This window comes from Falco rusticolus, chromosome 6 (assembly GCF_015220075.1).
Source record: "Falco rusticolus isolate bFalRus1 chromosome 6, bFalRus1.pri, whole genome shotgun sequence".
Lineage (NCBI taxonomy): Eukaryota > Metazoa > Chordata > Aves > Falconiformes > Falconidae > Falco > Falco rusticolus.
Window position 1 is genome coordinate 25,217,496 of NC_051192.1, and position 15,258 is coordinate 25,232,753.

The following is a 15,258-nucleotide window of genomic DNA, read 5'->3' on the forward strand; positions in this document are numbered from 1 at the left end:
AAAATACCCCGTTATCACTGTTCTTAAACCGACACTTAGTTCACATCATGCTTTTCAGTAAGTGGAAGCAAGCACACATCAGTGAGCTCAACTGCTGCAGGCAGCAAATACTGTTTTAGAGACAGAGTCAGAAAATTGTGAATGGTCTGTTGTGTGCTGCATCACAAACACCTCAAGGCAACAAAGTCAAAGACTGGAACCAAAGGAAAAGCCACCTTTCCACAGCACCCACGAAAAAAGCGTTCCTGGCTGCTGATGCTCAGGACACGTATCATGAACTAGCTGAGACCAGCAGTTGCCTCGGTTTGCCTATATGAATGACAAGAGACCAGAAAAATAGACAACTGAGACATCGTATCCGTGTCTCTCCCTTTGTAGCTTCCCTCAGTTTACCAGTGTGGTTTCAGCTTCTCCTAAATGTATCTTTTCTATTTGTTAGCCCTCATCTGGATTAGGCTAATCAATCCCACTCTCCGTGAACAAAAAGTGACAGGCACTCTCCATGAATTAAGTTTACAAAGAAACTACTACTGTTGAAAGAGACTGTTCAGACAGTTACTTACTGGAATACTTCCAGTTGGGCTGGCATGGATTTCGTCCACCCCATGGTAACCATTTGTAATATCGCAGATGCAATAGTTACTGACGGAAGGGGGCCTAAAGGTGTGACCCCCTTCACAGTCGATCTCGGGGCTGATTCCACAACCAAACGTGAAAGAAGCAAGGGAGTGGTAGTGTGTAAGGAGAACCACCGCATGGATCAGCTCTGCCAGGGACCAGCTGTTCTCTTCAGTCTTCAAAAGTTGCTTTAAAAATAATGCAAGACAAAAGAATTAAAGTCATTCAGATGATCCCACCTTAATGCAGCTTATTGGCACATTTCTTTACCAGATAAAATTATTTTTCCAATGTCCACACTTGATTCCTGACTCTCTGCTGCCATTAGCATGCTCAGTCTTCTGTCACACACTGCCACGGTGACCTGCCAGCCACAAAGGACATGACTTCCCTCCCCTCCCTGCCCCTGAGCTATTGAATCACAGAATCATTTATGTTGGAAAAGACCTTTAAGATCATCGAGTCCAACTGTTAACCCAGCACCGCCAAGCCCATCACTAAACCATGTCCCTAAGCACCACATCTACACATTTTTTTAAACGCCTCCCTGGGCAGCCTGCTCCAATGCTTGACCACCCTTTCAGTGAAGAAATTTTTCCTAATATCCAATCTAAACCTCCCCTGGCGTAACTTCAGGCCATTTACTCTTATCCTGTTGCTAGTGCTCTGGGAGAAGAGACCTACACCCAGCTCACTACAGCCTCCTCTCAGGCAGTTGTAGAGGGCAGTAAGATCCCCCTGAGCCTCCTTTTCTCCAGGCTAAACAACCCCAGTTCCCTCAGCTGCTCCTCATAAGACTTTCTCTCTAGACCCTTCCCCAGCCCCGTTGCCCGTCTCTGGACACGCTCCAGCACCTCCACGTCCCTCTTGCAGCGAGGGGCCCAAAACTGAACACAGGATTCGAGGTGCAGCCTCACCAGTGCCCAGTACAGGGGACGGTCACTGCCCCAGTCCTGCTGGCCACGCTATCTCAGATACAAGCCGGGATGCTGGTGGCCTCCTTGGCCACCTGGGCACACTGCTGGCTCACGTTCAGCTTGCTGCTGACCAGCACCCCCAGGCCCTTTCCCCCAGGCCCTTTCCAGCCACCCTTCCCCCAGCCTGTAGCGCTGCGTGGGGCTGGTGTGACCCAAGGGCAGGACCCGGCACTGAGCCTGGTTGAACCTCATGCAACTGGCCTGGGCCCATCGGTCCAGCCTGCCCAGCTCCCTCTGCAGAGCCTTCCTGCCCTCAGCAGATCAGCATCCCGCTCAACTTGGTGCTATCCGCAACCTGAGAATGCACTCAATCAGGGGATCCAGATCATTGCTAAAGGTATTAAACAGGACTGGCCCTCGCCCCAAGCCCTGGGGATCACCATGTGTGACCAGCCACCAGCTGGATGTAACTCCATTTACTACCACTCTGAGCTCGGCTGTCCAGCTTTTAACCCAGTGTAGAGTACACCCGTCCAAGCATGAGCAGCCAGTGTCTCCAGGAGAACGCTGTGGGAGATGGTGTCAAAGGCTTTACTAAGGTTCGGGTAGAAAACATCCACAGCCTTTCCCTCATCCACTCGGCAGGTCATCTTTTTGTAGATGATCAGGTTTGTCAGACAGGACCTGCCTTTCATACACCCAGGCTGGCTGGGCCTGACCCCCCAGTTGTCCCGCACGTGCCACGTGGTGGCACTCAGGATAACCTGCTCCATCACCTTCCCTGGCACCGAGGCCAGGCTGACAGGCCTGTAGCTCCCCAGATCCTCCTTCCAGCCCTTGTAGATGGGTGTCACATTGGCTGACCTCCAGCCTGCTGGGACCTCTCCAGTGTGCCGGGACTGCTGATAAACGATGGCGAGTGGCTTGGCGAGCTCCTCCACCAGCTCCCTCAGTACCTTCAGGTGGATCCTATCTGGCCCCATAGACTTGTGCATGTCTAAGTGGAGCAGCTGGTCACTAACCCTCTCCTCCTGCAAACTGCATCAGTTTGGGTTTCTATTTTGCACCATATGGTTTTATTGAGGCCAGACTGACTTGTGTTGAAATTTCACACCTCTGATGAAGATAGAACCACAACACTCACGTTTGTTTCTTCAACCAGACTTTACAGTCTCAGGAAACCCTGACAACTCCTTGCAGATTATCTGTGTAAAAAGCCTGGCATCAGGGCCAGGCTCCCTCCATCTTGCCCTGTGGGTGGAATGCTCTACATTTGACAAGCAGCTTCAAACCCCAACTTCCCCTTCAAGCAGGAAAGTGTGGGAGGTCTGGGGCCTTCTGGCAGAGCACACACCCTCCCCCACAGCCCAGTGTCCTGCCTCCCAGCAGGACCTGCTTCTGCCTCTCCACCTGGCAGACACTGCCGAGAAAGTCCCAGCACCCACTTCCTCCTTGCTAAGGGTAAAGGGCAGAGCAGAGGAGTTGCTCCAGTAACCACAGCCAGGCCCAGGGCAGGCATGCTCCTGCTGAGAGCTGCCATCACTGCACGTGCTCTTGAAGCTGGCTGAAGCAGGTACCCCTCAGAGAAGGGGGCAGCAGGAGCAGCGACTTGACGGCTTGTTTGTGCTGCAGTCCTGGCTGGTTTGTACCACCGCTGCTCCCCTGGGCTGTTCTGCCAGCCTGCTCCTTCCAGCCCAGCCCGAAAACTATGCATTTGAACCAGCAGTAATTGAGACAAAAGTACGGTGACTGGTGTTCTGCCTAACCCCTGGCAGCATCTCAGAAACGCTCAGGGAGTTCTGGCTACCAAAAGCACATGACGTAAGGAAGCGCACGTCTGAGCACATTGTCATCGCACCAACAGAATTCTCACAGGACAACTCTGAAATGTCACTGTGTTGTCAAGTAAATTTGTTCGCCATTTAAGACTTGTTATGATCATCTTAGTTTTAAAGGGCACAAGTGATATATCATGCAGTATCACAGTGATGTAACACTGAAGTAAAAGTAACACAGAACATCTTTCACTCTGTCTGGCTTTTAACCCTAAGAATGTGTGATTGCATTACTGAAAAATAAGGGTACATTCACATTACTCCATGAAAGATTTACCTCAATATGTTCCTTGGTGATAAGCCAGGGTCGGTGAGCTAACATTTTGTTCAGTTCTCCTAAATTCTGCAGTTTTTGAGGTGCATTTTCTAGACCGTTCAACCACTTAGGGTCTCCACCGACATGAAGGAAGTCATTCACATGAAGATTAACAAGGTAAGAGCACTGATGTCGTGCTGCAGCCTAGAAAGGAAAACAGAGATGTGATACAGAAAACAATTACAGTGCTTTATGACAAATACCGTCAGTCATCATCTCAAAATATTCACGAACAAGACTTGCAATGATCAAAGGCTGAAGTAAAAAAAATAGAGATTAACACATCAACCTGTTTTGATTATTGTTCTCACAACATAAATATTCCTCACTCATATACATTGTAACTATGCTGGCTACAGGTACAATGTGCCTACATCCAGGGAGAAGTACAGACACAGATTTATTGTATGTCCTGTGGCAAGCGATCCATACTGCATAGTACTACCCAGTGGAGAAGAAGCAAGGCTGCCTCGAGGTGAACCTTTACCAGCAAAACTAAAAGCAGGTTCGAAGGGCAGCTTTTCAGCAAAGAACAGACCCAATATCATTTATTCAAACAGTAATGCTTTCCCCATCAATTTAAGACACGGCCCAAAACTTGAGTTCAACTTTAGCAAGCAAAGATCATTGAACTGGCAGATTCAAAATAATGAAATCAACCACTTTTGGCAGAAAACTTGCTTTGAATTTTGATATTCAGAAACATGGTAGGATGGACTACTGAGTTAGAGAGAGATGTATTTGACAGGACACATGCAAACAAGCCTTCCCAAAAAAACAGTTTCTGAGATACTAAGGAAACCAAAAATAAACAATCTTCTTATTTTTATAACAGATTTTCCCCCCTCTTTCTCACAGTCCTACCGAAACTATGGACATAAAGTACTGGTCTTACAAAACACTTCATAAACCAGACAAACAAACCTACTCTGCTTTTCCCCTTAGCTCTTGATGAAATTCCTTTCCAACTAGAAACTGCAAAACACGGTAATAACTGCTGTTAAACAAGACCAGAGATTGTTGCCAAAGTGGCTGTTTCTGCTTTATGTTCCAGCATACCATTATCCCGATGTAGTGTCGGTAATGCAGCGGGAGCGGGCCATCCATTTGCAGTAGATAGTGCTGAGTTTTTAGAAAGCTTTCAAGATACTGTGGGTGGAAAACCATCACCAAGGTAACGTTGTCCAGTCGGCCCAGTGCAGCAAAAGAATCTGCAAACAGCGTGTGCATCATGGTGTCTTCGTTTCCCACTTGAATTGTCTGATTGAACAGAAAGAGCAATTAACAATGTTGTCTAAGTACCACCATTAAAATAGTAAATAAATACATTACCAGAGCACCCAGAGGCCCAGTGAAAGGAATTATGTTATAAATCTATTAATGGTATTAAAAATAGTGCACATAAGGCAAAGCACATAAACCCCCTTTAACACCTCTCATTTAGGAGATCACAAGTAGTTATATCTGCTAAAGGGGATTTTTGGCTTTATACTTTCTCTTCTACAACATTAATTTCTCATTTTAACAGTCTCACCTTCACTTTCTTGAATACTCCAAATCAATCTTGGTTTATTGTAACAACAAAAAGCTAATTGGGTAATCGTTTTTAATAAGGGAAAAAAGAGGGAAAGTAGTAAAAGGCTAGCTAAGATGACAATAGAAAGAAATACAAGGAAATTGAAACTTAAAGCTCTAAAATTCCTAGAAAACCACAGGCATATGACTAACTTTTCCTCTGCTCCCAATTCTCTTACCAGATGATCTGGAGAGAAGCACCAGAAATGCTCAGCCACAGCACTCTGAAGCTTCTCAGATTATTCAGAATGGTAGAGGCAGCTCAAGAAAAAGCAATCCCAGAGCAGGGGGGCAGGTGCCTTGTGGACCAGTAGGAAAGTACATCTGGGTGTTCACAAGGAAACAGACACCCTTACAAAAGACAGTATTGGGTTTCTTTTATGCTAGACAGCAGTACAGGAGGGGTCATAACTAATTCCAAAGCTCCCCAGGGCTCCCACTGCTTCTGTACACTAGAAATGTGGCCAAAGTCTCACCAGGACTGAATGTGATCACAACTGAAAATATTTTGCAGCTCAACAGCTGTCGTGAAACCAAATGTGGGTTACTACTAAAAGGGTGTTCCTTAAAAGCATAAAGTTCACTGTGTACTTGAAAACACTACCACACCTCCTTCTCAGGGATGAATCTGCTTGGTCCGTGTCCCAGTGGTCTAGGAATTCTTATTCCAAGTTCCTAGAAAAGAAGATTACACCATCTCAGCATTTAGCTATAAACAGCTTTTTAGCTGTGGTTGCAAGAAAGAAAAAGAGTTCTCCATTCACAGCTGGGCTTATTTGGGTACTCATGGTACTCTTACATAGGTACTTTTACTAGTACCATTTGTACAAATGCAAATCATTTCTTATACAAGTGCTTTATAATTAGCCATGCTTGTTTACAGTGTACTGCCCTACTCCAGAAACAAACAAACAAAAAAAAAAATCAACAACAAAGGCCCTGCCAACCAAAGAAAACACCAACAAATTTATATGCACACACACACACACACTACAGCCTGGTTCACAGAAAATTCTGCATAAAGCATATTTTGGCAGGCTGTCCAGGACAAGGAGTTCAGTACATAGCCGGCTGCTGTCTGGTTATGCCACTGATACAAAACCAGACTGATGTGTGTGTGTGTACATCCGCAGTACGCCAGCACATAACACTCTGTGCATCTGTCAGGAAATGAAACAGCTGTAACCCTAATCAGATTTCTTTTTCCCCAACCTCAAAGAGCTCTTAAACTGCTGAAAGTACCTGATCTACATTTGCATCTGCTTTCTTTTCAAGATAGGATAAAAAGCTAAGGAGGGAGGGGATTTTGCTTAATCAGAACAGCAGCAGCCATGTCCCTGCACACACAGCTGTGGACACACTGCAGGTAAGGAGGAGGCTGGCTACCCCTCCAGCAGCTCGCCACTTGCCCACTCCCTCAGCTCGATGAAGCTTTCTGCCAGGCCTACAGCACCCTGGACCCTTTGTGCAGCCAAGGAGCAAATTGCATGAAAGCTTTCAGTGCATCTGTGTCCTGGCTGTTAAGCCATTCCCTTTGGAAGGTGGGAGCCACGGCTTCCAGGGCAGCTCCTGCATTTGGCATGGAGCAGCCCTCAGAGAAGGCACAGCAGGGTCCAGAGGGCAGGTACCAAAGCAGGACATGGCCTCAGCTCGCAGTCACACAGCACTAAGGAGGCTCACTCCTCCATGTGCACATCACACTGCAAGCTAGCTCTCCTGAGGGGATTACTCCCCAGCCAGCAGCATGGTTTCCCCAGGAAAGATGCCACCTGAAGGAGCTCCCAGTGGGGCAGCTGATGGCATTGTGCTCTTACAGACGGAGGGAGACCTGGGATTAAAGCTGGGGATGGAGCTGAGTGCTAAAGACTAGGCTATATATATATATATATATATAAGCTAACAGTTTGGGCTCCTTATCTGTTCCCTCTTCCTCAGTCATCTTTTAAAGCACATCCATTGCCTCTGTTCCATAGCCCAAACCACTCATTTTCTGATGATACCAAATCCAACCAGGTTCTCCACTGAGTTTAGATTTATAAATACCATGTACTGAGCCAGTTCAGGCCACACAGAGCAGCACAGGGGCACCTTCAGCTGTTTTAGGCTGCAAGAGCAAATGAAGCCCCTAAAATCTGCCTGCAAATGAGTTCTTAACTTTGCTACGCTTCCCACACACAACAGATACAGGCTGTTATAAACAAGCGACACTGGTTGCACTTTTCCCATCTTTAGCTGAGGTTTCTATTTGCACGAGAAGCAATTTTATTAATCAGTTACCGTTCCCTGAACTTTCCCCTAAGATTAAAAACCAGCTTCAGAAAGCCAGAAGCAATCAGTGCAGGCCTAAGTCAGAACTACCAAAGCCCATCAGACTATGGCAGTCTCCTTAAATCCTAAGTCAGATGCCTGCATTTCTCCAGTCTTATTTGGTTAAAGTGAGATCAAAGGGCAGCTCTTACTACTTGCACATTTTCCCTGGGGCAGTAAAGTTTGCAATGTAGCTTTTCCCTGCTGAGGGTCCCAACATTCACGATTTTTGCCTGTCAGCCAAGTCCCTAAGCAATGCCACTCATAGGGTGGAATTTGTATCTTAAAAACACCCTCTTTCCTCAAAGCTCTAGTGCAGCTTCTTATCTCGGCTACAACTACACTAGCAAATTAGAGAAACATCTTACATCCAAATGACGGCAAGGAAAAAGAGTCTGTATGCATCATTTAACTTAGTAGATGTCTGCAGTTGTCTGCCAAGCACTCCAATAGAAATATCCTGAAATTTGGTTCTTGAACAACTGTGTTTCAGTCTTCCCCTTTTCCCAGGACAGTTATGGGGGGCAGGGTGGGGAACAAGCCACCAAGATTCAGGAACCTGAGATCAGCAGGCTGCTAACATATTTTGGTTCACAATATAAAACACATCAGTATCCATACACCTCACACTTTTTTTTTAAGCATGCAGAAGTCAAACTACTATGGCTACACTGCATATAACAGGTTAGAGAACTGAAGTAACCAAACCCTCTCTGCAAAGTGACTTGAGTTGTTTTGAGGATTGAGTAAGTTGCTTTGTTTTCCCTCAAGAGAGAAAGCATCCCCCTGAAATCATGGCAGGCACCAGCCTAGTATTTGAGAAGCCTGGGTTCAAGTCTGTGTTCTGACAGAGATGCTACAAAGGATTTGTGAAGATGAGCCTCAGTTTTCCATCTGCAAAATGGGGGTAAATACAATTCTCCCAGAGGGTGATGAAAACAGAAATAAGCTTGCTGTCATAGGGTGCGCAGTTACAACAGTCATGAGAATTGCATAAATTCTGACCCATTAGAAATTGTCTGAAAATTGTTATTCTTCAGTTACAAGCTATGGCATACTTTCCTCCTTTTTTCAGAAGCAGCATTTAAGTCATCCTACTACTTCAGAAATAACCAGGCATCTCTGGGTGTCTCCCAGTATCTCAACATTTCAAATACTATATAGACAACACAGTAATAATTTTCAAAACAGCGAACGTACTTCTATGCTCCACGATGGCTTTTGCTAAGCCTCCATCTTCCAAACACACTCAAGGACCACCACTCTCCTGATGAGCCACACCACCATGTCCCTCTCCCTCACCTTTCTCTTAAAGCAACACCTCACCTGGAACACTGACTGACAAGCACTCAGCAAAGCAGCAGGGACTATAGGATGAGCAGCAGTTGCAAGCAACCAGTATTTTGGTTATCACAAAAGTATACGCAGCTTTCATGTGATTCCAGACCACCGGAGCTGCACACCAAACTGACTTATTTTGTGCCATGTTTTCTGCATCAAACTTCTCCTGGCTTCTTTCCTCCTGTAAACCTTGCCACACCACTTCCATTCAGCCTAGAAATTCTGCAGCTGAATACAGCTCCAAGCTCAGCAGAAAGCCAACCACAACTGAGGCTTTAGGTGCAAATAATATGCAATCATAACAATGCATCAGAGGCACCCTGTCTTCAAAGCCGGAACGTAAAACTCAAGATGGCTGCAAAGCTGAGCACCAAGGGTGGAATCAATTTTACCTTCAGCATACAGAAGCTCACAGCTCACAGAGAGGTGTGCCACACCAGGTGGCAATCCACTCTGCTCACCTTTCAAAAGTACCTTGACAGAGAAGCAAGACTGGAGCCATATAAACGCTGCATCGCTATGCTGGCAGAGATGACCTCAGAAAACACAGAAACGCCCTCTCTTTCCCCTTACGTAACAGAACTTGTATTTCTGTACGGCCACTATTATTTCCATGGGAACTATGTTCACCAGATACCTACCATTTCTGAATCTACATGTCCCTCATCACTGCCATATCTGCGCATCTCATGTATTTAACTCGCGCAACTTTCCTGTGAGGTTGGGCAAGTATATCTTCCATTTAGAAAAAAAACGCTGAGAAACAGAAAAATTACATGTCTAACAGAGGCTGCTACAGAAGACTGGCGGCTTGAGCTGGGATCTCTCAAGTCACAGGCTAACGCCCCAACCACCAGACTGTGCCTTTTCAGAGACTTCTCAGCCAGGAAATATGTTTTATGCAAATTTACACCAAGAAACAGCTCTTCAGAACTTAGACAAAAGAGTTAATGAAACAAGTCTGCAAACTGAATGATATACTTCTCAGTTACCATGCCCTCTCACCAGTCTGGCCCACTTAACACATATAATTCCACAATGACAACCAGAGCAAAAATCTGTACTGCATTCACATATATTCTCAAAGACCACTCCAAAACCACAAACATGTATAAACTCACTTTACTTACAGCTTTTCTGTATCTTCAGACTCTGTCAATCAAGCCCGCTTTCAGGTAGCTTATTTAAGCAAAAGCTTGAGATGGAAAATTGGAACTGCAAATGCTTACAGTAAGTTTTTAAATACTTAAAAGTACAACACAAGTCAGTTCTGCTAGTAATAGAACATCTGCTTTGGTTCTGAACCTCTAACATATAAGAGAAGAAAACAAAAATGTCATTCTAAACAGACACTCAGTATCAGAAATCCCACCTAGAAATACTGGAGTAGACTTAAGTTACAAGCCGAGACACAGGGCCTCTAGAGCAGGAATAGCGACCCAACCTTAGCTACAGCTCTGCCCCACAGTGTGCCTAAAATGCTTTTTCAGATCCCTGTTCCTCCCCCACTACTGGCTCCCGGCAGCTAGAGCTCTGCCTCTTACCACAAATCCTCTCCCAAAACTCAACTATAGGTTTGTCAGATGAGTATGGGGACTGTTACCAAACTCTTCATTTTCGGTCACTCGGGATTCATGAGCTGAGCACTAGCTGTGAACCACGACCTTCAGACTGCTGGTGTTAGCACAGTGAGTCATTTTGCTCCCCTCAAGTACAGTCAGTACCAATATCAAATGTTGTATCTCCCAGACAGACTTATTTACATACTTACTTAAGCTTCCTCTAAATGGCAAAAAGAACATTTTTACACAGACAAGCCACAGGCAAAGCTAAAATATAATTATCAATTTACTTCACTAAACCACACGTGCATTAACATCTTCATCTGAATCATCTGTGTCCCGATTAAGCACTAAATACTGCTAGATTCAAACAAAATTATATCAAAGTCACACACTGTAATGCAATATAAACCAATCTAAAGGAAGGAACCAGAGAAGGGAAATGAGTTTGAGGTTAACATCTTTCTAGACAACCAGCGATCATTTTACACAATCTAAGTGTATTCCTACCCAACCTTAGGGTTAAGAAAGACAAGGAGCTGGGGGGTTAAAACCTCTTCAACACATCCCCTCGTAGAATTAACCCCCACAACATGACAGCACTGAATTTTCAGCTATAGTAAGCATTTAAAGCTGTCATTAAAAATACCCACTTAGAGCTTTATATTCTTACAGGATAAAATGCCCCAAAGCATCCCTGCCCAAGAAGCTAGCACTGCATTTCGAAGGGAGCCTTTGGTGCTTACCAGTCTAAGAGGCCTCCTGCTGCTGCTGCTGCACTCACTGTGTGGTTCCTACTTCCCCTTTAAAGGTCACTGACAGCAAAACCTCACTGGTGCAGACACCGACAGGCTACACATTTGGAGTTTCCTTGTTTAGGATCTTAACGACAACAACTGGCACAACTGCCCTCACCAGACAAGTTATTTGTTGTCACCAAGCTGATACATACTCAGCTTAAAAGTCCTATTTTCAGTTCTGCTAAATGCCGTAGATACTGTAGTTTCCTTACCAGATGGGTAGCTTTTGGAAATGAAGGGATTAAGAAACAAAGAGTAGTGATTAAATACTATTCTTTTCCTACAAACACTGACAAAAAGGAAAAGGAAAAAAAAATCCCAGAAATCCTACACCTTTTCTAAATGTAGGGCTAAGCAGATAGAACTAGCAGTTTTTCCTATTTTATTCATTTACCTAATCCAGAAGGAGCTGCAATGTTGTGGCTTTCTCAAGCAAACTATGACTCACGTTAAAATGACAGAAAATGATCCCAAATATGCTCACGTACTCTGAATTTTGCACTGGTTCCATTTTCTGGGTATCTGAGACTGTCATTCAACTGAAGCACTAGACATGTCTGCACTTGCATGGACTTAGAGAACTGAGCACAAATACCCCCCTCTGCTACAAAGCACTTTGCTCCACAGACCTACCGCTTTTCACTGGACTTACAGCACAGCAAATGTTGAACTGTTTCTATTTCACAGACAATACGTTATTCTTATATACTTCAATACTTGATATATACTTGAAATACTTAAATTACTTTATTTTAATGTAAATATCAGTAAGTCTACTTTCTCTGAATGTCTAGAAGTCCTTTGAAATACCAGTTTTTAAAAACATCCCCAACCAGTTTATGTGACTTGATCCAAGACAGAAATCAAGGCAAATGAGTGTGTGCCCAAGGTCACACACCCTGTTCACAATGGCAGGAATAAAAGCAAAGCCCAGGCTCCTCAGTCTCAAGCTCTAACACCACTTTTCTGATCATCTTCTAGGATCAAGCAGTAACAGCAGGTCCAGCTGGAACACTCTCAAGGCACTCAAGTGCTACCACCTATTCTTCCTCAGCAGTGACAGCTCTTCCTGAAGTGGTTTTGTGACACAACTGTCTAGAGACCACAACCCAATTTACTTTTGATATGAGCTCACTGAAACCAAGAAGCGGAATTTCAGTGATTAGTGCCTAGCTTTTCAATATGCCAGTTCTGTTATCTGTACAATGAAACAAAAAGTATTAAAGGGGCAAAGGATTCGGAAGGAACATCTGCAAATTCCATGCTCTAAACACTATTTAAATACCAATAAATCAGTAACACAGAGGGAAACAAGTTTAAACATGACAGTTACTGTCTGCATTACACAGACTGTACTGCTGGACTACGTCAAAACAAAGCGATTTGTACCCAAGAGGTACTAGATCTGTGCAACTCAGAAAAATACAAAATCCTTTCTGTGGCAACCCACAGCAACTTGAGGATTTAAAAAAATTCCTTTAAAAGGAGAATCTTAACGTGGTGACAACTAAGAAACTTAAAAAGATCCAAACCAGCATTTTAATTCCTGTCCAAAATAATGCTATTGACTTGCATTTGTTAACAGTTACAGCAAGCTTTCTCTACCAGAAACACGAGACCAGCCTCACTGTTTCAAAAGGATAATCCGAGTCTGTGCAAGAACGAAGTAAATACCAGGCAATTCAGAAGTAAAAACTACCTGGATGAGCCTAAACCCCACCACCACACACACAAGCGGTACGCAGCCCTGCCGGGACCAGGTGGCAACGGGGAGGCTAACGACAGCACCTGCACTGCCGCCGTAGGCAGCAGGTGGCTATCCCGTTGCAGGGCGCTAGGAAGGACCCGCAGACCCCCAGCAGTCATCCCCCGGTAGCTCCGAACGCCTTCGCGGGTCGAGCGAGAAGCCCCCAAGGAAGCGCTGCGCCGGCCCCGCCGCTGCGCCGGGACTCGCTGGCTGCAGGGGGGCCGCCTTCCAGCAGGGGCTTCTCCCGGGGAGCAGGCCCACCGCCCCGCGGCCCAGCCCCTCGCCACCCGCGGGGTACCTGGTGCTGGGGGCCCGGCCTCGCCACCCTCATGCCAGCGCCGCGGGGCCGGGCCGGTGCGCTCCCCTCGCAGCCCCGCCGCAGCAATGCCGCAGAGCCCGCGCCGCCGGGGCGGGCCCTCCCGCCGCCCCGCCCCCTCCCGCCCCGCGGGCGGAGCGGCGCGGCGGCCGGGGGACAGCTGCGCTCCGCGGCCCCCCGGTTGCTCCCGCTGCCCGGGGCTTGCCAGCCCCCGGGAATGCCAACAAGTGTCCCGGACGGGGGAAAAAGGGGCAGCAGCCGCTGCCGCGGGGGAGGCCCCGGCCCGGAGCCGCCCGGCCCGGGAGCAAGTGCCCCCGCGCAGCGCAGAGCCGCCCGCCCCGCCGCCCCGGGGAAGGCACGGCTGGGGCACAAGGGCCCCTCGCCCCCCTGCTTCCCTCCCCTCCCCAGCACCGAGCAGCTCTTTTGCCTTTTTTTCTTTTTCTTTTTTTTTTTCTCCTCTCCCCTGTTCCTTATGCAAGAGTTTCTACCTTCTTTTGAAGCAACAAAGTAATTATGGCCTTTAAACTGAGAAATCACAGGAGGCTAACATTTTGTAGATATTTGTGTGACTGAGTATGCTGCTGCAGAAATTTGGCCTCCTGCCTATTCCCAAGATCATAACAGTCCTGGGCAAACATATGTTTTGCAATCACATCAGCAAAACACTCAGCCTTTGTTTGCAGCAGCCTGTACTTCTCTGTCGACCCCCCAGGGCTGTAAACTCTGCCAGATGCCTTACATCTCCCACCTCTTTTGCTTTGGGATTTTATGACATCAATTATTTCAAAAGAAAAGAAGTCCCTAAGCTGGCCCACTTTTTATTGTTGTTTTGTTTTTTGCCTCCACAGCAATCTAAGATTTAGAAAGCTGAATTCTGTTAGACAATTTTCCTTCAAATATTTTGAATTAAAACAAAATATGATGACCCTAAGGGGAGATCTACTATTTCAGTTTTGATGGGAGGAGGCCAGGACGGCTCTGAACCCTTGGTCACACTCATTTGGGGGAGGAAGGCTTCTGCCTACAATTTGGGCTGCTGGTTTTGAGTCCTGTCCAAGCTACCTAACAACCAAGCAGGGAAATTCCATGACACTGAACTTCACGCTTCTGTTAAATGTGAAACTGAACCTGAAAAGTTGTTCACAGGCTGTTCCTGTTATGGACATATGAATCATGCAGCAAAATACAGAAAACACTGAGGACAGCACTGTCAGAGGAATACAGCAGAATGACTCGAGGCAGCAGTTCTGCACATCTCTAATGCTGAAGTTTTAAAGGCTTCCTTTCCACTTTCCAAACACCCCTACCTCTCTAGGCTATGCAATTAACTTTGGAGAGCCAAGGGACACTCTAAGCTTAGTCGCAGTTACAAGGTTAAATCACCCAGAGATGCCCAGGTACCACAGCTCCTCACCTGGGGCCTTGGCTTCAAGCCGGTAAGTTTCTCCAGAAGAAATGAAGTGTGCTTTGTACCTACTTGCACTTCATAAAATGCTCGACAGAAGCATGGAAAAAGAAGAATGCAATACTGGCAAGGAAGGTTGCATTTTGTGAGCTAATAAAACAAACTAATGAAGAACACTGTTTAATTCCCACTGGCTACTTCCTTACTTCAGGCCAAAACATAACAAAAAGAGAAGGAATGGGCTCCTCTTGCATCACAGGCAAGGAACTGGCTTATGCTTCAGAAAAAATGCTGAAAAAAGGAGAAATTACCTGAAAGCTGAAATGCAAGAAGATGCCTCGCACTATAAGAAGTTTTCCTGGATGTCAGATGAAAGGTCACCCCCTTCAATCAATTTGTTAACACCGTTTAAGGAATAAGCTGGGGGGAGGTGGGGGTGGGCCAGGGAAGGGCAGCAGTCCCTCAGTCCCCTGGGGAGTGTGTTTCCCCCCCCTGCAGTCGATTGCCCTGCCTGGATAT

At 46.1% G+C, this 15,258-nt stretch overlaps 1 protein-coding gene across 4 annotated transcripts in view; it reads right to left on the bottom strand.

Annotated features, from left to right (window-relative positions):
• Positions 1-15,258, bottom strand: part of SESN1 (sestrin 1) — an 85,161-nt gene that overhangs the window by 5,184 nt on the left and 64,719 nt on the right. For 2 of the 4 annotated variants that reach the window (XM_037391241.1, XM_037391244.1), the window contains 4 exons: positions 5,871-5,936; positions 4,746-4,946; positions 3,648-3,830; positions 564-806 (listed from right to left, as the gene is read on the bottom strand). In XM_037391241.1, coding sequence (XP_037247138.1) covers positions 564-806; positions 3,648-3,830; positions 4,746-4,946; positions 5,871-5,936 — 693 coding nt within the window. Of the gene's footprint in view, positions 1-563; positions 807-3,647; positions 3,831-4,745; positions 4,947-5,440; positions 5,548-5,870; positions 5,937-13,316; positions 13,440-15,258 lie in introns of those variants that run through there. The other 2 variants (XM_037391242.1, XM_037391245.1) reach the window with 2 other exon arrangements.